The sequence below is a fragment of the Sus scrofa genome, chromosome 14 (genome assembly GCF_054392235.1).
Source record: "Sus scrofa isolate SSC_HxYL_T2T_F1_AM1 chromosome 14, Sscrofa_HxYL_maternal_Yorkshire_Landrace_v2.0, whole genome shotgun sequence".
Taxonomy (NCBI): Eukaryota; Metazoa; Chordata; class Mammalia; order Artiodactyla; family Suidae; genus Sus; species Sus scrofa.
The window spans coordinates 19547177-19570353 of NC_139396.1; the positions used below are offsets into that span (position 1 = coordinate 19547177).

The 23177-nt window shown below is 53.4% G+C and overlaps 1 protein-coding gene across 1 annotated transcript; it reads left to right on the forward strand.

The window, feature by feature from the left end:
* Positions 1 to 14786: 14786 nt before the first annotated feature.
* Positions 14787 to 22448, forward strand: LOC146396391 (NUT family member 2G-like). The gene is made up of 6 exons (XM_084994470.1): positions 14787 to 14890; positions 16777 to 17473; positions 19550 to 19722; positions 20150 to 20445; positions 20907 to 21023; positions 21414 to 22448. The coding sequence occupies exons 1-6, from the start codon at positions 14875 to 14877 to the stop codon at positions 22197 to 22199; spliced, it is 2085 nt and encodes a 694-aa protein (XP_084850596.1). The 5' UTR covers positions 14787 to 14874; the 3' UTR covers positions 22200 to 22448.
* The last annotated feature ends 729 nt before the right edge of the window (positions 22449 to 23177 follow it).

Here is a 23177-nt window from a genome sequence, read left to right on the forward strand (position 1 = left end):
TGGTGTCTCGAGGGAATAAGGCACTGCCAAGACACGACCATAACAGCGGGACCTATTCCACCAGAAAATGGGCAAATGTTAGGAAGAGATAGGTCACCCACCATAGCACTGTGAGTCCGGAAGGCTGGGTCCACTGTGAGGCTTCCCGGGATCCTGCTGGCTACATGAGAACACTGGGTCAGGCAGAGGGCAGGAAGGATTTCAACAACACTGCTTCCAGGAACTCCCTCGGGTTGGCCCGAGACAGCTAAGCCGAAAAGGAGACATCAGGCTCCAAGTGCTGGACGGGTGGACCCCTTGGGCCAGGCTGGCTGGGGCCCTTGGACCGAAGGCAGGTGTTCATGTGGGGGTGGGGGCCAGAAAGGTGGGCAGTGAGTTGTTCCCCTTCAGGCTATGGAGAGCAGGGCCATGGGCGTGCTGAAAGAGGGTGCTGGGAATCCAATGTAGGAGCAGAGTTCTATGAGGCCTGGACCTCATCTCACAGCCTGGCGCTGGAGCTCCTCTCTCAGCTTCCCTCTCAGTCACCTAGACACCGTTCCTTCAAGAGCCTTATATGCCACGGGCTGGAACCCCATGCCTCATGGCCTTGGGTCATGGGCTCTGATCCGGCTTGAGTGCCCTGCACTCTGGAAATGTCCCTCCCTCACTTTGGGGAGTCGATCCTCCTTCATCCCAACCCCAACCCAGGACTGAGGTTCCTTTCCTTTACAAAAGACCCTTCATCCCTGGCACTGGAGACACCTGCCAAAAGGGGCTACAACTGTATTACCCGAAGTTCATATGTGGAAGGTTTCTCCCCCAGGACCTCCGAACATGACCTTAGGTGGAGCTGTCTTTTCTTTGTCTTTCCATTGCCTACGTTTGTTTGTTTGTATGGGGCTGCTGGGGCGGCATATGGAAGTTCCCAGGCTTGGCATCCGAATGATCCATCGATCGATCAGAGCTTTGGCAGCCGGCCTACACCACAGCCACAGCAATGCCACATCCAAGCCGGGTCTGAGACCTACACCACAGCTCATGGCCACATTGGATCCTTCCCTTCCTGAGCGAGGCCAGGGATCGAACCTGAACACTCATGGTTCCTTCTCAGGTTCAGTTCCAGGGCACCACCACAGCAAGCCCTGCAGCAGAGTTTGTACAGAAAGAGCTGAAATCAGGTCACTAAGGTGGCCCCGAATACAATAGGATGGGTGCCCCTATAGAAAGGGCAGATTTAGACCCTGAGTCCCACAGAGGGAGCTGATGGGAGGGCGCAGGCAGGAGATGGGCATCTGGAATCCAAGGAGAGAGGCCTCAGGGCCAACCCAGCTTGTTTATACCGGGATCTCAGAAGGCTGGGCTCCAAAACGCTGACTTGATAAATTCTTGTTATTTAAGCCCCATTTTCCATGGGATTGGTGAGGGCAGCTAGAGCTGACCGATTCCCTCCGAAGGCCTGGGCACTCCCAGGGCAGGAAGGAGTCTCAAGGGAAGACACCCTCTCTGTCCCCAGCTGGGCTCCACCAGCATCCCCACCCCTACCTTCCTCCTGGGACACTCTCCCTCTCATGTCCTCTCCCCTTGTCCAGGGAGTCAGATGGAGGACCCCAACAGAAGAAGGAAGGACGGATGACAGGAGGGGCCGTAGGGCCCCAAGGCAGCAGCATGAGGAGACTTTCCTTTGGTTATTGGAGATTGCAGGCTTGGTTTGTGGGGTGGCCACGGTTGGCAGCCGGCCTACACCACAGCCACAGCAATGCCACATCTTGGAAGGCCAAGATGGGGCCCTGGAAAGCTGATGGAGCTGGTGGGGGAGCTGTTTGCCAAATGGAGACTGGAGTCTGAGGCAGAGACAGGAGCACAGGAGCTCGGGGGGTCTGCACCAGGCCTGCTGCAGGACCTCGAGCATGAACAGTAGCAGGGGCCAGTCTCTGGGGGCACAAAGCCTGTGCCAGGCCCAGGAGAGCCAGCAGCCTGCAGAGACTGTGATGGAACCTGGGTGTAGGAGGAGGGACCGTGGGCTCAGGGAGAGGCATGTGCTTCTGGATCTCATCGGTCCCATGGGAGAAGCAGGTGATATTGGTGAAGATGCTGGGGTAGGGGGCATGTCAGCCGTCTAAGCCCCAGCGGGCCATCCCCATGAGACACCCTGAAAATGGGAGGTCACAGATGAGGGCAGCCCCCTGGAACCACCCTAGAGAGGACAGGGGACTTAGGCTGAAAGCAACAGAGCTAGGTCAGAGGAGTCTCTGCCATGCACGGTCACTCAGTTGTACTTCTGGGAAGTTCCAAACACTGGCATCCCATGGCTGATGAGCCTGTGTAAGCCATGCAGGCAGGCACGGGCGTCCTGATGGAGGAAGCTCCTGACTGACCCTCAGGACAATCACAGGTTTCAATCTATCAGCAGATGGGCCTCTGTGCCTGCAGAACCCCTGGAGGTCCAGAAGAAGGCACTGTCCAAGGCCGAGAAGGGACATATGTCCCAACAGGGCCCAAGAGAGCTGGTCTGGCAGTGGAGCCTGGCCAGCTCAAGCCCCTGCAGACCTCAGCTCTGGCAAGGCCCTGGGCTGCACCAGCACACCCCTAACCGGGACCCTCTTCCTTTCTCATTCCTTTAGACATCTGGTGTTCTCTCAAGGTCTTGGTTGAGCCTTTGCAGAAGATGCCCATACCCAGGCCTTGTGGAGGCAGCCGGTCTTGCTCAGGGGGTCAGTGGGGCTTAGAAACAGAGCGGCAGGGAATTCCTAGAGTTAGTGCGCTCAGGGCCGGGCCATCTGGTGGGAAATCTCCTCATGTCATCAGCCAAAGGGAGGGTCTGGTCCTTGCGGCTGGGGGAGAGGGGCAGTGGCCATGGCCAGTTTCCAGGGCACCACGACAGGGAGTCCTGCAATCGAGGTTTTAAAGCAACAACTACAGGAGAATGATAGCAAGATAAGAGATGCACAGAGAGCCCCAAACAAGTTGAACCCAAACAGGCACGCAGCAAGACCTATTCTGATCAATATGGCCAAAGGTAAACAGAAAGGGAGGAGGCCAAAGGCAGCAAGAGAAAAGCAAGGCATTCATGATGAGGGAACCCCAATAAGGTTATCAGCAGTTTGCTCTACAGAAACACTCCAGGCCAGAAGGGGGTGGCGAGACCCATTGAAAGCACTGAAAGAAAGAACAAATAATCTGCCTCCTCCAAATACCCTATCCAGCAAGACTATCATTTCAAATCGAAGGGGAAATCAAGAATTTCTCCAACAAACCAACACTGAAAGAGTACTGTAATACAAAACCCATTCTGAAAGAAATACTCAAAGGCTTCTCCAATTCAAAAAAAGAAAAAAGAAAAAAACCATTGGAAAGCAGTGACTTAGAGAAGCCAGCGTACAGATCTAACCACGAAGATGTCAAAAACATAAAATGAAATAAACTACATCAAATCATACAATGAGGGTGAGGAATGGAAGAAAATGTAGATCCTTTGTCTTGGTTCAGTGACGCGTTTGGTCCTATGTAATGGTCAGGCTAAAGTGAGCAGACAGTCGAAGGGGTTAACATAATAACAAAACAGGGCAACCCCAAACCAAAAGCCAACACTACATTCAAAAATCGGAAAAGGAAAGGACTCCAGCAGAGAATCAACGGAACCCATCCACCCAAAGGAAAAGAAAGGAGAAAAGAGAAACATAGAATCAACGGGAAAACAAGGCTTCAAATGGCAATCAAGAAACATCTATCAATGACCACCTGAATTGTTCCGGGACCGAATGCTCCCATCAAAAGACACAGAATGCCAGATTGTGTACCAAAGCAAAAACCTTCAATCTGCTGCCTAGACAAGCTCACCCGAGGGCAAAGGACACGTATAGATTGAAAGGGAGGGGATGGGAAAAGATATTTCATGCCAATGGACAAGACAGGAGATCAGGAGTAGCGCTGCTCATATCCAACAAAATCACCTTTAAAACGAAGGCCATTGAGAAAGGCAAAGAAGGACACTAGTTCACGGTTAAGGGATCCATTCAAGAAGAGGATACCACACACTTATATCTGGAACCTAATATACAGCACAAATGAACCTTTCCACAGAAAAGCAACACATAGACTTGGAGAATAGAATTGTGGTGGACAAGGGGGAGGGGAGGGGGAGGGAGTGGGGTGGATGGGGAGCTTGGGGTTAATGCCTGCCCACTATTGCCTTGGGAATGGATTAGCAATGAGATCCTGCTGTGTAGCGCTGGGTACAATGTCTAGTCACATTTGACGGAGCATGATGATGTGAGAACATAGGATGCCTACATGTATGTGTAACGGGGTCACCACGTTGTGCAGTAGAAAACAAGATTGTATCGGGGAAATAACAGTTAACAGCCAAAGAGGACGCGGTATATACACACAATGGAATACTCCTGCGCCAACAGAGCACCCTAATGCCATCTGCAGCAACATGGATGGAACGAGATCCTCGATCCTGAGTGAAGGAAGTCCGAAAGAGAAGGACGACTACCATACGACATCACTCATATGAGGAGTCTCATATACAGCACAAAGGAACCTTTCCACCTAAAGGAACTCATGCACTTGGAGAATAGATTTGTGGCTGCCTAGAGCGAGGGGAGGGAGTGAGATGGATGGGGAGCTTGGGGTTATTGGATGCAAACGACTGCTTTTGGAAGGGATTAGCAAGGAGAACCTGCTGTGTAGCACTGAGAACGAGGACGACTCACTTATGATGGAGCATGATAATGGCACAAAGACGAATTATACATGTATGGGGAACTGGGTCACAATGCTGGACAGTGGAAAAAACTGTCTCGGGGAAATAACAATCAAAAAACACCCAACAAACACCCCACTAGAGGCAGTCATCAAACCACAAGAGCAGAGAACAAGGGAGGACGGGAAAAGACCAACAAAACCCAATCTGACACAGCTAATAACATGGCCATAAGAACATACAGATCAAGAAGCACCTTCAATGGAAATGCACAAAATGCCCCAACCGAAAGACATCCACTGGCTGCATGCATACAAAAAGAAGACGCATCTCCTTCTCTCTGTGTCTACATCGAGAGCTCCGTCTCATTCTCCATCTCGATCTCCATCTCGATCTCGATCCAGATAGGTAGAGGGATAGACAGATAGGTAGACCTGCTGTCTTCAAGAGACCCCCTTCAGTTTGAGGGACACATACAAATTGAAAGTGAGAGGATGGAAGAAAATATTCCTCGTGCGTGGGAATTAAAAGAGAGACGGAGTAGAAACACCCCCATCAGACAAAAGAGACAGTAAAAGAAAGATAAACTAAAGACTATTAATCAGACACAAAGAAGGTCATTACGTAACGGTCAAGGATCAATCCAAGGAGAGGAGATGGGAATTGGAAACCTATATGCACCCAATACAGGATCCCCGCAATGTAGAAGGCAACTGCTACAACCGTAAACGGAGAAATGGACACTAACACAGTCAGAGCAGGGGGCCTTCACACCCGACTCCCATCAACGCACCGGTCCTCCAGACATAAAATCAACAAGGGAACCCAGGCCTTCAATAATGCATTGGACCACAGGGCACTTCCTCCATATGTAGAGCGCTTTCCATCCCAATGAAGCAGGATACACACTCCTCTCAAGGGCACACCGGACATTCCCTAGGACAGATCACATGCTGCGTCACCAAGCAAGCCACTGTACAAGGAAGGAAATTGAAATCCTATCCCACAGCTTGTATGAACCCAACGCTATGAGGCTCGAAATCAACCACCAAGAAAACAATGGCAACAAACACCAACGCACGGGAACTTGACAACATGCTATTCAACAACCAAGGGAGTGCTGGAGAAACCAAAGAGGAAATCTGAAGATCCCAAGAAGCAAGTGACACCAAAGACATAACAATCCAAAGCCTATGGGATGCAGCAAAGGCAGATCGAAGAGGGACCTTTGCAGCAATACAAGCCTACCTCAGCCAACAAGGAAAACCACCAACAAACAACCTGGCCTTACGCCCAAAGCAACCACAGAAAGACAAACACAAGGAAAGATATCCTAATGATCAGAGCAGAAAGGAAAGAGCAACGAAGAAAACCATCGGAAAGATCAATGCAGCTACAACGGCTTCTTTGAATACATCCACCATATGGATAAACCCTTAGCCAGACTCATCAGGGAAAAAAGAGTGGACTCAAATCAATAATCATCAAAATGCACACCAGCTTTCAATGGACATCCCAGAATACAGAGGATCAGAAGAGACTACTAAAAGCAACTCTATGCCAAGAGAACAGTCTTCCTAGACGAAATGGACACCTTCCTAGCAAAGTACAATCTGCCAAGACTAAACTCCGATGACACGGAAAAGATAACTGGGCTGATGCCAAGAACTGAAAATGATGTTGTGAGGAAAAAACTTCCAGCAGGCATTCCCGTCGGGGTTACATTGGAATGAACCTGACCCGTATAGGAGAGAAGGCAGGTGCAATCCCTGGATCCAGGATTGCCTTCAGATATGGAGCAGGTCCCAGATGCAGCTCGGATCTGGCCTTGCTGTGGCCGTGGCTGGCAGCTGCATCTGCAGCGCCAATTCCACCATAGCCAGGGCATTTCCCAATGCCATGTGTCTGCCCTGAAAAGACAAGAAAAGGCCAACTCCCCACTCCACCCATTTCCCCACAAACAAAGCTATACCACCTGAAGTCTTCACATGCACATACCCAACAGGGGCCTGAACACAAACACTGACCAGTGGTACACTTTGACTACCTCGTATACAGGCTCACTACCACCAGCTCCTAACAGTCGCCTCACGCACAGCGCATAGGCAAGGCCACAGCCCTACAGGACTTCTAGGCCAGGATTCCAGAACACACACACATCGCCTATGAGATTTCTTTGTTTCCAAACACACACACCTACCTCTGGCATCCCTCCAAATACATACTACAGAAGCCCCAGGACCTCAAATACACACACACAGCCACAATCCGCCTACACGTACTAATACACATGTACACGTCTCAAACACCTATGGACACACACGGACAAATATTCCCAACCCTTGAACATACAGATGCCCCAAACACTACACATGGTGCCACCTCTCCAGAAGACAAACGCCCTGCCAGGACACTGCACCTGTGTGGGTGTCAACTGCATATGCATTTCAGCCCTCACCCTCAATGTGGACACACCATCTCTTCGTACCTAGGACCTGTAGAAACACCTCGGCATTCTGCCAAGAAGCAACGTGGCACACTCCCAACACCTCCATACCATAGGAACACAACCTGGTCATTCATGCACCTGGTGATAGACACACAAACAAGTATACACACGTAGGACACATGGACCTATCGCCAGCAAACCACATAGGAAATGACTTCCACATATCCAATGATCCTAGGACTCAGCTCATCCATCTGCAAACTCGTAACACATAACCACAGCACATATTTCTCACACCAAGAAATGCACGTCTCCCACGCCCCTGTAGAAACACAGAACCTCATCTCTCCAGCGGACACACACTTCCCCACGTCCCCACATATATATATAAGCCTAACATGTCCCTCCTGAAAACTACAAGGGCATAGCCCCAGCGAATATGCCTCCAAATGCCCATGCCCCTGGAATACACACTCAAACGCACTATGCACACAACTCTCCAAAACACACAAGCAGACCCACAATTACTCAGCACACGACACAATTGCAAACCTAGCACCCTACGTCCTTTCCTCCAAACACGCATATAACACACTCTCGGCATATCCATAAACCCACACTCCCGAAGGCTCCATCCAAGGGCATGCACTCTTCCAGCGTGCAGAATCCCGAAGCATACCAATAGTGCACGCCCACCTATATAGCATTCACTTGTCCCAGAAGATAGCCCGACTCGCCCTCTGCACATCAAAAGACACATGCACAGCTCCGGAACATGTGCTACACACAAAAAAGCAAAGAGCCATATGACAGGCCGTGAACACACAAATAATCATCCTAAAGGGAAGGATAGAGGAGGATCCTTAAAGAGCAGAAGCCGCCCACGGGGGATGGGTTAAAGACAAGCTTTCACGGGGTCTTCGAAAGGGTCTAATGCTGATGATCACTAAGAAAAGGAACCCAGCCATGACTTACCCGACTTGAAGGAAGATCGGATGCATCGAAGTGCCAGACACGCTCAAGACACAACCCCCAAGACTTCAAGCACAAGACAACAGATGTGGAGATCGAGTCCTGCTGCATGAGGTCAAGGAGAGAAGAGTCCTGGACAAGGAGCATTTCTGCACCTCACCCAGACAGAAACTCAGGGGAGAGGGGACACGCCTAGGTAAAAGAGGACAGTAGATGGAAACCTGAGATGAATTACCCCAGATGATATATGACCAAACTCCTGGCAATACACACCGATTTGAACAAGCACTGTGACAGCCCAGGGCACACCATCCATATAGGGCAATATGAGGAGCTGGAGATGGAAGCCTTGATATCCACCCTCCAATGAGGAAGAAGGCAGTCTTCTCCCCTCCCCACTGGGCCTTGGATTCTAGAAATGTAGCTCTCTTGGTTCTTGGGGCTGCTCTGCTCCCTGGCCAGCTTACGCGTATCTCCCCCGAGGGTCTTATGCTCCTAAACTCACTCTTTACCTGGGGCTTCGCTTCATGCCAAATGCTTCCTGCCACGAAGCAGAAGAACCAGAGCTTCATCAAATCCTGACACCTGGTGAGGGGTCTGACAGTGCAAAGACAGTGGGTTTGAGCAGGTCGAGGCGTTCTTTTGTGGCACGGAAGGCTAAGGATTCTGAGTGTTCACTGCAGTGGTCCCGATTGCTGCTGTGGCACTCCGTCCGTGGACGGGGAAACTCCACATGGGGCAGATGCCACCAAAAAGAAGAAGTCTGTGTGCTCGAATCCTCTCTGAACCTGGGATCCTGGCTTGAGGTGCCAAGCTGAGGGCAAGGTAGATTCCAGTCCCACTCTCAACTTTGGCTGGGGTCAAGTCCCAACCACGAAGTTTCACTACAGGCCCCAAAGGTACAAATACACAGATCGGCCCCTGGACTTCCCTAACATTGCCCTGAGGCCTAGGCAGATAATCCTACCAAGTCCACCAGGAGACACACAATCCCCAACCTCCTGGCAGAAAACATCCATGAAAAATAGGCCCCTGAACACCAAATTACGAACACCTAAACGCCAGCTCCTGGACTATGCCTCTGTTACATCTCAGCACCCTCCAAAGACAAACGCTCACCCAAACACAGGCATGATCTCCCCTTACACACATATCCATAGAAAAAACCCAACCAACCCTCACATTTGACGCATTACCAGATTTCCGACAACCGGGTGGCCTTGTACCAATCCCCCAGAGGCTTGCAAATCCATCACGATTTACATCTGACTACAACTAGGTGGTCAGCACTACTTCATTCAGCAAGGCTGCCCCCAACAGAGACCCAAGCATGCCCTTTGAACAGAAGTGCTGACCGACATTGGTATGTGAAAAGGGAAGACACCAGTGAAACTAGCAGCCTGGATGGTACATCTTCACTCCTTTTCCCGTGCCCTGAGCTACTTCTTGTGAACCCCATGAGGGTTTTCAAATTGGAAATTCTTCCTTCGAGCTTTCCTACGCTTTGGAACGGCGGGCACACTGTAATGCCACCCATTTTAATCACTCACACACTTTAGTCCCCTGCCTCCATAGGGCCCACAGTCCCTCAAGTCTCCCAGCAGCCTGATCCACAGTGCTGCTAAAAGCTGTGGTGGAAACACTGCTCCGGACCTGAGCTCCATGCGGGCATGAACCCACATGGAGGAGGGCACAAGGCATCTGCAGCGTGCACAAGAGCACAGAGCGGTCACACCCAATGGCTGAACAGTCCCCATATTCCTTAGCAGGGCTGTCATGGAATGAACGCCAAAGGCCACCATGACGGGCCCCACCCTCAGGCAGGCCACCCCTTGGGAAACCACCCTCTTTGCTCGAATGTGCGCTACTGACTGCCCAAGTGGACCCTCCTCAACAGACACTAGGAGCGGTTGGAGGATGGTAGTCTCTGTGCACAACAGCTCAGTCAGCAGGGGACAGGTGGGAAGAGGAGGGAGGGAAGGAAGCATCAGAAGAGCTGGCCCAGGAGCTCCCTACAAGACAGGAATGTCATGGAGGATTTGCATTCGCTGCAAAGCTCTCTGGGGTTGTCTTCCTGTCTTCTCCCTGGGAGCTTCTGTGGCCATCTCTTCTTAAACCCTATCTCTTGGGAGATGAGCCCCCATGGTCACACTGCATTGGTGAAACCCATGCATTTAGATAGGATCCCCATACAAGAGTTTGCAGAGATCCAGCCTAAGCACAGAATCCTCAAAGTGGGCCAAGGACATTCATGCCCTTTGGGCCACAGCACCTTAGGCTGTGTGGACTCTTTGGGTTGGGATTTGCTTGTCTAGAAAGAGAAGGGTCTTTCCCCTAGCAAATTGGATGGATCCATTAAAGAACCATTCTAGCACGCAATTGGAGATCTGGGAACCTCTCTTCAGAGATGGTGCTCCTGTCACCATGCCTAGAGAATTTCCAAATGCCTCGATTCTCCACGCATATTTGTTCTTCATGTCTTTCTTTAACACATGGAGCTTGTTCAATAAAGGTTGGTGCACAGGTGTGTCTCCTTTGTACCGTGCTGGTTGTCCTGGTTATGCTGGTGAGCTAAACTTGACCCTCTTGGCCAGTCACAAGACAGCAGGTACTTTGGGAACACTATGCCTCTCCCTCCCTACATTTGGCACGACATCATGGAAGTTCATCCACCCACAAAGACGTAGGAGCAGATTCAACATACTCTCCTGACTTGGGAATGCTCGCCAAAGAAACGTGAACCCTCAGATCCCTTTTCTGGTCCGTGGCAACATCAGAGCATTTCTTCCTCCACCGGATACCTCTCAAGACCCTTACATCTCTCTGATGACAACCAGAGCTCCCAAGGGCACAGACTTGAAACGTCCACAAGACACAAACCTGGGATCTCTCGGTGCCTTTCAATTTCCATGTGGGAGTGGAAGGTTCACTGTCTCCTGATGCTAGTGATCCATCTCCAGAGATGTTTCTCCTCAGCCGCCAGTGCCTGCCCCGAAGCTCTCTGCAGGAACAATCAGAGGTCATGGTCCAAAGGACGTTGAGACACCCACTTCCATGACTGGTTTCCCTAATTACAGTGCCGCTGATTTGACAACCTCGGCCTCTCCGATGTCGGGATGTAGGGTTCTGAGGTAGTACAAAATAATGAGAAACAGAAGGAGTTCGTGTCATGGTGCATCAGAACCGAATCTGACTAGGAACCATGAAGTTGCGGGTTCCACCCCTGGCCTCGCCTGGTGGGTTAAGGATTGAGTGTTGATGTGAGCTGCGGTGTAGGTTGCCATCACGGCTGGGATCTGGCATTGCTGTGGCACTGGCATAGGCCAGGGGCTACAGCTCTGATTGAACCCCTAGCCTGGGAATCTCCCGATGCCATGGATGCGGCCCTCAGAAGTCCAAAGTCAGTCAAAAATGATGGAAGAATTGGGAGCACCTCGTTTCCACAATGCAACTTTTGAATCAATGTCCCTGAGAAGACTCATGCCAATACGACATCTGGGGAGGGAGTGGGGTGGATTGGGAGCTTGGGGTGAAGGGATGCAAAGGATTGGCTTTGGTGTGGATTAGCAATGAGATCCTGCTGTGTAGCACTGGGAACTTGTGAGGGAGCATGCTCATGGGAGAGACCAGAATGTGTACATGTGTGTGTACCTGGGTCACCATGCTGTACAGGAGCAAATCCTTTGTCTTGGGGAAAGAACAATTCAAAACCAACCAAACCAAAAATCCCCACAAATTCTACACCTGAGCTATGCATGGGAATCTTGTAACTCACTGCAAGAGTGGCTGAAGAAGGGGAGGAAGCAACAAGGAAGCCTGGCCTTCCTGAATGCCTGGGTACAATGGGTGCCTCAGCAATCTTCTCATATGAAGGTCTTGTTTGAAAACTCTTGAAATGTTTCTTCAGTATAAAAGCTCCAATAGAGAGCCCTATTCCCATGGTGCTCAGTTTTGCAGTGCCCCATTCCAGAGTTTCTTCCTACAAAGCTCGCCATGGCATTGCAGGAGATACTCTCGCCTCAGCTTCTCACCCTCTTTGGAGTCCTTGTTCCTTTGCAAGGGGCAAGAAGCTTTGGAAGCACCCACACAACTCCTTCTTCTCAATTTGCAACAATCCTTTCAACCTCTCCTTCCTTGCCCAACACCCTAACAGCAGGAGGAATTGTAGTTCTGCTACTGCACAGAGGGACTCTTGCCTCCCAAGAGATTTGCTTGCAGTCCTAGGAGGTTTTCACCCCTCACCTCCCTTGATGATGTTCCCGAGACCTCGCCTCTCACCACACAAGACGGACATACGCATTCCTATCATTTGCATCGTGATAAGCTGACCTTAACTCCCAATCTGAACGTTTCTTCAGGTGTGTTTCCGTGTGGCTGTGTCAGGGATGCTACGTTGATTCCCATGAAGACAGCACCATAGGCAAGGACGAGACTCGATTCTTAAGAGCAAGGGTATGGGATTCAGACAGGAAATGCACCAGCTTTCAAGCAGGGCTTGCTGTGGAGGACGTTGATGCGAGTGGGTTTGGACACGTGGAGATTGGACATTGGTGGATAAAAAGCTGGCACTGTGTCAAAGGGCACACCCACATCACGGGCAGTCGATGTTTTCACACCTACAAAAGCCAGCAATTCCCATCATGGCTCAGTAGACAAAAATCCCCCTAGGATCTGTGAGGATGTACACTCCATCCCAGCCTCCTTCAGTAGAATAAGGATCCGGGGTTGCCCTGAGCTGTGCTGTAGGTCCCAGACGCAGCTTGGATCCCACATTGCTCTGGCTATGACAGAGGCCTGCTCGTGCAGGTCCGATGTGACTCCTAGCCTAGGAACATCCATAGGCAGCACGTGTGTCCCCCAAAGGAGAAAGAAATTAAACCAAGAGACCCCCCCACATACACACATCTGGTTCTTTCACATAAGGAAAGAGAAGATTTTGTCTTCTCCTCCCTTACTTCTGTCCTTAACCACATAAAGCTCAAAGATGCACTAGTATATCTTGGCTCTTCCATTGCCATTTCATCCAAAGAGCCTGCAGATTTGGGGTCCCTTTGCCATTTTCTTTTGGGTTGGACCCAAAGGCACCTTTCGGTCTCCACTCCAAGTTCTCATACCCTCAAGAACTGCCCACTCCCTGTGGCCTAATATGGTACCCTTATGGGCGAGTCTTGCCAGATGCATGCTGATTCCGAGGGAAAGGTAAACTTCAGATACACAGGGAAAGTACTTGCAGTAAAGATATGTCCAAAATGGTGCACGGGACACAGGTCAGGCTAAATGCAGGCACTGTGTATGGGAAATGAAAAACTCAAATGGAGCTGCACATTTACTATTGTTATTGCCTGGCTTTGAGCACTCTGCCCTTTCAGCACATTGAATTTCAAGAGAATGGAGGAACTCCCATGTTAAAAATGCATCCAGTAACAGAGGAGCCACAATATCAGTAGGAAGGCAACAAAAGTAAAGACACTCAGGTCTACGGGGATGCAATTTAATTTTCTAGCTTCCTTTTAACTTTTTCTCAAGAGGAACTCTTTGATCTTACAAGAGGTTATGTTTTCCACTGCAGTTGATTTACAATGTTTGATCTACTTCTGCTGTGCAGCCAAAGGACCCTGTGCTACAGACAGATGTATGTACATATGATATATGATACATATATATCTATATAGGATACATATGTAATCACCTTCTCACATTATCCCCCAACCTTTTCCATCACAAGTCCAAGATGGAGTTCCCTGTGCAAATGGTACATTTCAACCAGAGACAAAGGAATGCTACCTGCAAAGGCAAACGGATGGCAATCAATGTTCCTTGCCCAAAAGATCTCTGAAAAGATGTGAATGAAACAGGTATCTCTGATCCTTGGTGGGAACGAGGACTGAGTGGACAGGGGAAAGAGGGGGGAGGAGGACTCAGCACTCCATATGCTATTCGGCACACGTGGACTGTGATCCCTTAGAAGGGAGGATTTGTGGAAAATGTTACATTCAAACATTTAAAAGGTAAAAGCTCCAAGACTTAGCAGCAATGTCATCATACGGGAAACACGTCAGACTGATCTCTGGTCTTGGACACGTGGGCTGTGCAGCGGCTTTTTGGATAGGCTGGGCCTTTCCAGCACAAGGGAACATGAGGAAGGTGGGTCCTGCTGGATGCTGGTTGGCACACAAGGACGGCTTCCTTAGGAAGGACAGACACACACAAATCACAAATGGTGGGTCTGCTGAGGGAAGCCAAACCATAAACATTGGGTTCCAGGTGGCCATGAAAACCCACGTGGTTATCAGATGATAAAAGGTGAATTTTGTTCAGAAAGTCTGGCCTCTGGGGAAGGGAGCCTGGAGCCAGGACAGAAGCTGAGCAGGTTGAAAGACAACAAACAAGTTGATGAATAACGAAGGGAAAGGGAACATCAAGACAAACCTTGGTGCTGTGACTCTGAAAACCAACACATACATTCCCTGAGGAGGCACTCAACAATTGTCTGGCCCCTGCATAAGGTGGAAGAAACGTCTGGTTCTTGCCTCCCTGCAGAGGCCAGCATGGAATGGCACCCCACCCCCACCCAGGCTCACCTGCCCTCGGCCCCTCCCCAACTGCAGAATGACTGGAGGCCCGCATTCTACTGTTGAGATTCAAACTTGGGCTCCTTTACTTGCGTCCTGAGCATCTGTTGGGGCAGGTCCCTCGCTGGGTCCTGCTCTTGACTGTCCACGTTGAGGCCACCAGCCCGTGGTGGTCCAGGCCCATGCCTGTGTGAATGGCTTCAGAAGGCGGTAAGCCTCTAGACAGGGGCTGTTTTCCAAGAGAAAGGGCCTCCCTCAAATCCCTGGGTTTCCGTTGGGACCCTTCACTGTGGACATGGAGTTGGACTGAAGGAGAGGAAGGCGAGAGCACTGCACCCCAGGGACATCTCAGCAGGGGAGCCTGTAGAAACCTGAGGCTGCCCTGGGGAGGACAGCTGCTTGGAGGTGGTTCAAGAGGCCTTGCTCTGGTTGGGGAGGCAGGATGGCAGCAGGCAGGTTGGCAGTTTCTAGCAGGGAGACAAGCCACTTGGAACGTGTGTGTAGCCAGTGTCCTGTGGCTGGCCCTAGGTGGGTCATGGGGAAAGCCTAGCCCCGCCTTGTGGTCCTCAGGCATCTGAAGCTCGCCTCACCAGACCTCTCTAAGGGATTGGAACTGGAGCATACTCTGGCTAATGGGGGCGTGGAATGGGAGGATATAGTCAGAAAACGATTCAGTGCTGGTGGGTGTTGTCTGTGGCCACATGCTCAGGAAAGGGTCTGCTCTGAGCTGGGCAGGATGTTACTCTCGCAGCCACGGCCCAGAACGTTTCCCTCCATCCCGCCCAGAACTCACTTCTCAGGTCAGGCAACTGTGGCCTTGGATCCCACAAGGGATGGACAACCAGGTGACTTCACCCAAGCTAGGACTCGTGGGCCTGAGGTGTTCTGTGTTGGTTTCCCTTTTGTGGAAATATGTCTCTGCAGACATGGTGCAGTGTTTAAGGTGGCTCACGGCAGAAGCTGAGGCCTGGCTTTGAGATGAAGAGTGTGTTCCTATTTCAAGTCACTACTACTACATGTGGAGAGAGGCTGGTGCAGGTGGAAGGCCTATGAAGGCTGCTTCCTTTGTAAAGGGGGGGGTGAAGCAGTGTAGCACAGAAGCAGAAAGATGATCTAGTCTGCTACTCTGAAACCTCCTAGGACACCTGTGGAGGTCAATTCGGTGCCTCGTGGCATGTACCTCCTTCTCCTGAATGGGCGGTTTTCTCACAATGGCACCTGACTCCTGCCTGCTTCTCAGTTTGTCCTCACTTTCCATTATTGGGAGCTGGAAGGGGAAGGACCCCATGCAGCCTCCACTCCCATGACCTTGTCACATGAGCCACCCTGGGCCCGTGCTCATCTTTGGAAGCCAACCCTGGATGGGAAGTGGCAAACATGCAGGGGACACACACCGACTTCTCAGACTTCTCTCTGAGGAGCAGAACTGCATGGTGGGAGGGATTCAGGGCCATCGGGATGGGGTGGCACACCTTAGCCCCCGTGAAGTGTCCACTCTGGGTGGTTCGGAGCGGCAGGTGCATGCTTGGTGGGGCTGTTCTGTGTTTGTCTAAGGGTTCTGTGTGCAGAGCGTTCTTTGCAGCCTTTTAGAGGTGTTTGTGAGGTCAGGAAAGGAAGACAGAACAGATATGTGCTGAGCATCCCGAGAGGAAGGGTTGAGGAGGATGTGAGGCCCTTCGACTTTAGACAGTGGAGGTCCATCAAAGGCCTCACGGTGCCTGGAAGGACCTTGGAGAAGGCCCTTACCTGCCAGTGACCTTGCTGAGGGGCATGCTCATGTCCAGGACGTAGGGACAGCCTGTGAGGACGAGGTGTCAGGGAGCTCCTCAGGGAGGTTCTCCCATCCCTGCTGCTGAGCTGAGCATTTCTCGGTAGACAGGGGCAGGGAACTTGGTGTGGGGGATCAAGGTCACCAGGGAAGTCATTCTCAACTGCAGGTCAGACCATGAAAATCCCTCCACGACATCTGCACAACACACAGCTTCCTCGGGCCATGTGCCCTCTCCCACTGAGGTGTGCCCTCTGAGTCCCCAGAGAGCTTCCGTCCATGTCGCCCATTCTCCTCTTCCATTCACCCCTTTCCTTTCTCTCCACAGCATCTCCACTGCTGGGCACGGATGTGGTCATGCACCCTGGGGCCTCACGCTCCTATCCTCCCCTCACTCCTGGCTCCCAACCCCAGCCAGCTTGGGAGCAGCACCTGCCACCGCCCATGGCCCCATTACTCCTGCCTGGCAGCACCCTATTGCAGCCAGCTCACCCCATGACACCTCGGGTGACTCCTGCTGGCCATGGCCCCATTGCCCCAGGGCTTGGCAACATCCCTGTCCCAGTCTGGTCAGGAGGGAGGTCAGCATTGCCCCACCAGTCTCAGGCCTTTGGGTGCCCTCAGGCCCCCCTCAATGGGAATGCTTCCAGGGCCCTCATGGGGAGTGCTTTGTGTCCTGCACCCCTTTGCATAGCAAGCCCTGCAGGGGATAGCGGGGTGGCTGCCCAAGCTATTGCAGCAGTTCAGGCTGGCAAGGGAGGCTTGGCCCCAGGCCTTCCTCCTCAAGCTGCACCACCAGCTGCCCAGATGGCCTTCATCCTGCCCCCAGGGAGCTCTGGGCCGTGGCCACATGGCACCTCTGGGGCAGGCAGCCTGCATGCCTCCCAGCACACGGGCCCTCAGGAGGACGCTTCTCACCATAAGAGCGTCTATCAGAACTTCCGATGCTGGCAGCGCTTCAAGTCCCTGGCCAGCAGCCACCTTCCCCAGTGCCCCGATGCAGAAGCTCTCTCCTGCTTTCTCATGTAAGTGACCGCTCAGGCCCTCATTAGCTCAGCTGGAGCCTTCGCATATACAGGACCTTGGCATGGCCTCCCTGCTTAGGTTTCCAGGCATCCTTTCACCTCGAGAGAAGGAGGGTTGACAACAATGTCCATGCTATGAGGAGGCACGTCTGCACTCAGATGTGTCCCACGTCCAGTCCATGACATCCCGTCCGTGCCATAGCTCAGCTACCACCACCATGCAAGACCAGTTGTCTCACTTTCTGCACTGCCATGATAACATTGAGCGCAGGAGAGCAGTCCGAGAGGGTCCTGCTCTGATGTGAGGAGCCAGAGTTTGAATGGGACCTGCTTCTCTGGTGCTACCTCCTTTCAACATGGACCTGGGCCTATGGCAGCCAGTGGGTATCACTTCAGATAAGGCTTAGGACATTCAGGCCCAGGACAGAGCTTTCTGCATGCCCGGTCCTTGTTGTTCTGAAGAAGTCCAGTGTGAACGGGGAGGTGGTCGAGCCGTCCTAAGGGCAAGGTTCTATCCTCCTAGAGCTGTGAGCCTGGCAGGAACATCCCTCCTAGACCCGAGGTCCCTCCGAAAGGGGGACTAGGTCATCTAGTGCAGAGACGTGGGCACAAGAAACCTTGGGCTTCTCAGACCTGTTAGCAGGTAGACTGGCGCCTTCACTCCCTCATTGATGGAGCTGCATGTTATATCAGATGGCAAACTCCCCAGCCACAGGGTCCCAGCTATAGCCAGGGAGTGGACAAGCATCCTCTGGTGAGTGGGAGGTGGTGGCACCAGGCACCAGGAAGGCTTGCCTTTGCTCTCCAGACACCCTCGTCTCCCCCTCTTGAGCCTGGGTTTGGCAGGGGTGGGGCCCATGGAGGCCTTGGAGCTGGGTGGGGTTGGGCAGTTGGGGGCTGGGCTGTACCAAGAGACTGACCCTGAGGGCTTACAGCCCAGTGCTTCGCACCCTGGCTCACCTGAAGCCCACCATGATGCTGGAGGAGGGAATGCGGCAGACCATTCAGGAATGGCAGTACATGAGCACTGTTGATAGGATGGCCTTTTATGAAATGGCAGCAAAGTGAGTCAGGGTCCTGGGCCATGGGTGACATGGTGGGGTGGGTGGTGGGTGATGGGCAGGCCCCAGGGCAGGATCTGGCTCTGGTGCTAGCAATCAGAGAGGATGCAAGAGGAGGCTGGCACCTGACACCTCCTGTTCCCTGAATCCCCAACCCCTATTGGCCTCCAGAATCCCCTCTGCCACCTGGAGAGCTTGGCTCTTCCAGCCTGCCTGTCCCAGGAGCTCTGCCCTACCGTGATGCTGATGTGGGGAGGCCTCAGGATGGCCTTGGGGAGCACGGCAGCCCAGGAGGGGGTCCCCTGAAGGCATGGGGGCTGTGCAGGGGTGAGGACTCCATCCAGCAGCCTGGCACCCCTTTATGCTGGGTGCCTTGCCGTCACTGACCTAGCGTGTGCTAGGCCTCAACTCATTATTGGTGGCTACAATTGGCAACCGGCCATCCTTGGGGAAGCCCATGGGTCTCTGGCCCTCCCTGTCATTTCTGCATGTGAATCTCCTAGTTTCCAAACAAAACCAAAGGAGCAGCTAGCTCTCAGTGGCAAGAGATGCCTCACCTCTAAGGGTAGGATCCCCACTCCAGCCTGTGTTGGGCCCTGTCTTATGCGTGCTTTCCCGCACTCTCACTCCCAGCCCCAGGTTCTGGGTTCGGGCAAGGGCTCTGTGGGGACACATGCCTGACAAGGCCACTGGCCATCTCCATTGTTTGGGTCAGACAAGGTCCGGGGGCACATGAGCAGGGGCCACCACCACCCACCAGGTGTCCCCTAAGCCTGGTCCCAGAGATTGACCTGGGTCTCTGCTGGGCCATGCCCTCCAGTTCCAGGGCTGGTCAGGCAGGAGGAGGCCCAGATCTTGGACCTGCACCAGAGCAGCTCCCTACTGCGACAGCACCTCACAGGGCCCTGACAGCCCCAAGGACACCCTCTCCTCACCCCCTCGGTCCTGCTGCCCTGGGTGGGCTCCAGAGCCCAGGTGGTTTTCTCACTGGGGCCTTTCCCTCAACACCCCCCAGGTTCCTGCAATTTGAGGCAGAGGATGAGATCAGGATGGGGAACGTGGCCTGCACAACGCGGGCACAGGGCATGCCACCTCCAGCTCCACCAAAGCTGGCTCCTCAGGAACCCACATCCCACAAAAGGGGCACTCAGTCTGTGAATCACCTTCCCTCTGGACGTCAAGGCACAGGTAAGAGAGGCCTAGGCCTGGTCCCTGTTCCCAGATTGGTCCTTTTCCCTCAAGGGGGCATTGGTCTTTCAACACGGATAGCCCCGAGGGGGTCTCAGTCCCCCTTATCCCCTCTGCGGTGTGGACCTGGTCCATTTAGAACCTCACCACCCTCGTCCCTGTCTAAGGGGCCCCTGTGAAATCTGCCTAACAAGTGTGCTGGTGGGGAGACCCTTGATCATTAGATGTTCCACACGTTCTCACACCTGACTTTTACCTGTCCCTGACTTGAATCTGGCCTCCCACAAAACCTGAGGCTCTGGCTGCTCCTCCCCCTTCCCACAGGCATATCCATTGCCGCACAACAATGCCCTCCCCTGTGCCTGCTCAGGGGTCAGCTTCTGGGCGCTGGGTCCCCTCACTTTCCCTTCCTCCTGCTCTACCTCAGCCTGTGCTCCAAGGAAACACGGCCCCAGGGTCCAGCACACCCACCCAAGGCCACGCAGAGCCTGGCAGCTGCTGGAGAACAAGGCCCCCAAGGAGATTCCCCCTGAGGCTCGCAGGGAGCATGGGGACATCCCGCAGGCACTGGTGGGTCCTGGCCCCTCAGCCACAGGGGAGTCAGATATGGAATGTCGAGAGGATGGATATGAGCTGCCACAGGACGAGGACGGCTGGTTCCTAGACCCGGATCTCCTCAACTACGTGGACAAGCTGTGTTCCCAGGAGGACTTTGACACCAAGGTGGGCTGGGCCTGGAGTCTGAGACTCCAGGATTCCAGGGAGAGATGCTCTTCGCACCCTAGTTCTGGCTTTGGCCCAGGATAATGGGATTTAGGCTCTGGTCCTTGACCCTGACATCTGTGTGTCTTCCTGTGTGTCTGAGTGTACTTTGGTGCATAGGATGTGTATATGTGGATGTGAAAGTTGTACATGTGTGTGTGTCTCTCTCTTTGTAGGCCTTTGTGTGTCTGTGTCGGTGCCTATGTGTTTGTGCTTTGGAGCCCATGTGTCTGCATGTGCACCTGCTTGTGAGTGTGTGTATGTGTTTATGTGTGAGTAGACAATACCTATGGGAGTTTGAAAGCTCCCCCTTTGTGAGGGGGTCTCTGGATTGACCTCTGCTATTAACATTTCTCCCAGGTCTTCCCGCCTCCCAGGGCACACCGGCCAAGGCTGCTCACAGCCTCTTCCTTCCATTCCAGGTGGAGGCGGTCATTCACCCCCGATTCCTGGCAGAGTTGCTTTCCCCAGAACCAGAGCTGGATCTCTCGGGCCTGGCTGAGGAGCTGCAGCAGGAGGAAGGACTCTCCCCTGAAGAGGTGGCCAGGGGAGGGACTGACACTAGGGAGACTGGGGGCAGGGGGACTAGCCACGTTGCCCTGGAAATCCAGGAGGAAAGGACCCAGGTCAGCCAGGGCCGGGGAGGGCCCTAGAGCAGGAGGCCCTGAAGGCTCTGTCCCTCCCTCCCCTGACGGAGAGGCCCTGCACCCGGGAGGCTGCCCAGGTGGGTGCAGGGCAGGAGGAATGGAAGGGGAGGAGAGGAGCCGGGGACAGGGCAAGGACCCTGCTGGGGAGAAGGTGCAGGAGGAAGGCAGGAGGGCCACAGGCTCTGTCTGTGGATGTGAGTCCCATCTCACCTCCCCCTGCCCATAAGCCCCGGCTCTCCCTGGAGGGTGCAGAGCTTTCACTGTCCGCCTCTCTCCCACCAGCTGGTGCAGACACAAGTCCTGGCCTCGGAGGAGGACGACGGGGTGCCAGCCACTCCCAATCACAGGGCACCCCACCTGGACTCAAGACCTTCAGAGTCTGTGGCCCAACAAGATGCCCAGAGGAACGAGCAAGGCCCACAGCCCGGGGTCAGAGATGAAACCTGGACACCCCAGATGGATTTCCATGGCCATCTAAGGCACCCCCAAACAGACAGGGGCCTGTTCAGGCACAAAGGCTCTGTGCCCTCTCCAGGATATCAGGAGCCCCCTCAGGCTGGAACTGCACAGCCATGTCCTCGCCAGGGCACCAAGCGCTTGGGCCCTCCATCAGGACTCAGGGCCAGCAAGGTTCCCAGGGAGGCCTCTCCTCTTAGTGGAGCCCCAGGGCTGGGTCACGGGTTCAGTGAGGATGAGGAGGAGCTCCCCAGCCTGGCCTTCCTCTTGGGCCTTCACCACAGCCTGCTGCCCTGGGGGCTGCCACAGAGCCCTGTCCCTGCCTCGGGTCTTGTCTGCACTGCAGGCCAGAGGGCCCAGCAAGCTTCCCAGGCCCCCGTGCCCCAGAGAATGGGCCTCAGCTCAGGCCCCCTGGAAGCTGCCAAGTCTAGAAAGCGGGCTCGGTGTGGAGGCCTGGCTGCTGCTGAGGAGCTGGCCAGGCCTAGGTCTGACCTGCGAGGCTCTGGGAGGCACACCCTGACTCTGGGGCTGGTTGACCCTTCCCAGCCAAAAAGGAGCAGGTGTGACCCATGTGTCACACGGAGGAGGAGGAAGTGGCACTGCAGCCAGTAAGGAATGGTGGGCCAGCACTCCAGGGCCAGTCCAACTGGGCAGCCCCCATGGAAGCCTTGGGCTCCTCCACATCCTAGCAACCTTCCTGGCTGCCATAGGGGTGGGGAGGAAGGACAGAATGACCAGAGCCAGGAGGGGGTGGGGGTGGGTGGGGTTAGGTGGTGGGGACTTGGGTCTGGGTGTGTGTGGGTGGGAACAGTAGCTCCTTTGCCATGGGGGATGTAAAACATGGATAAAATCGTTCTGTTGTGAAATGCACTTGGTCCACTGTCGTCTTGCATGTGCCTGTGTCCTCAGAGATGGGTCATCTGAGGACAGAGAGGGGATCTGAGAGGAACGAAGCATGTGTGAAATCCCAGGCAGTCTGGATCCACAGGTGAATGACTAAGTCTTTCCTCCACAGAGACAAGTATGCCCAGGCTGCTCCTGGGAATACACAGCTCTCACTAGCCCCAGGGACAGCCTCATCATCCCTGTGTCTCCAGCCTGCTCGGCTAGGGGGCTTCTGGGGCATCAGTCCATGCTCTGCATCCGGGAAAACTCTGGGGATAGAGAGCTGCTTTTGTGCCGTTCAGCCCTCTGGACACTCACCAGTTGTGAGAATGGAGGCTGGAGGCAGCCCTTACCTCTAGAGAGTTTCTCTCTGCCTCTCTGAAGTGGCTGGATGTCAGGCTGGGGTGATCCTCCACTCCTCCAGGGTGTCCTGTGGGGGTGGCCTGTCCAGAGAGGAAAAGGCTTGGCTGTAGGGACAGGACTTTCTGCTTCAGTTCCTTGTGGGAGGGGGAGCATCCTATCGTCTTAGTTGTGTTGTTGCAACGTTCAAAATGGTGGAGGCAGCTGCCTCTTCACCCCAGTGAGGACAAAACAATCGGGGGAATGGGTGACTCAGATTTCATGGCCCGTTAATGTATTGGGGAGAGTCTTAGATCATGTTGAGCTCAGTGGTCCCAACCTCACCAGCCCACTGGCTTACACCCC

What these genes read in the sequence shown, in the direction of transcription:
- LOC146396391 (XM_084994470.1), top strand. An exon ending in AGGAGGACTTTGACACCAAG is followed by an intron (nt 20,446 to 20,906) that starts GTGGGCTGGGCC and finishes CTTCCATTCCAG; the next exon opens with GTGGAGGCGGTCATTCACCC. An exon ending in AAGGACTCTCCCCTGAAGAG is followed by an intron (nt 21,024 to 21,413) that starts GTGGCCAGGGGA and finishes CTCTCCCACCAG; the next exon opens with CTGGTGCAGACACAAGTCCT.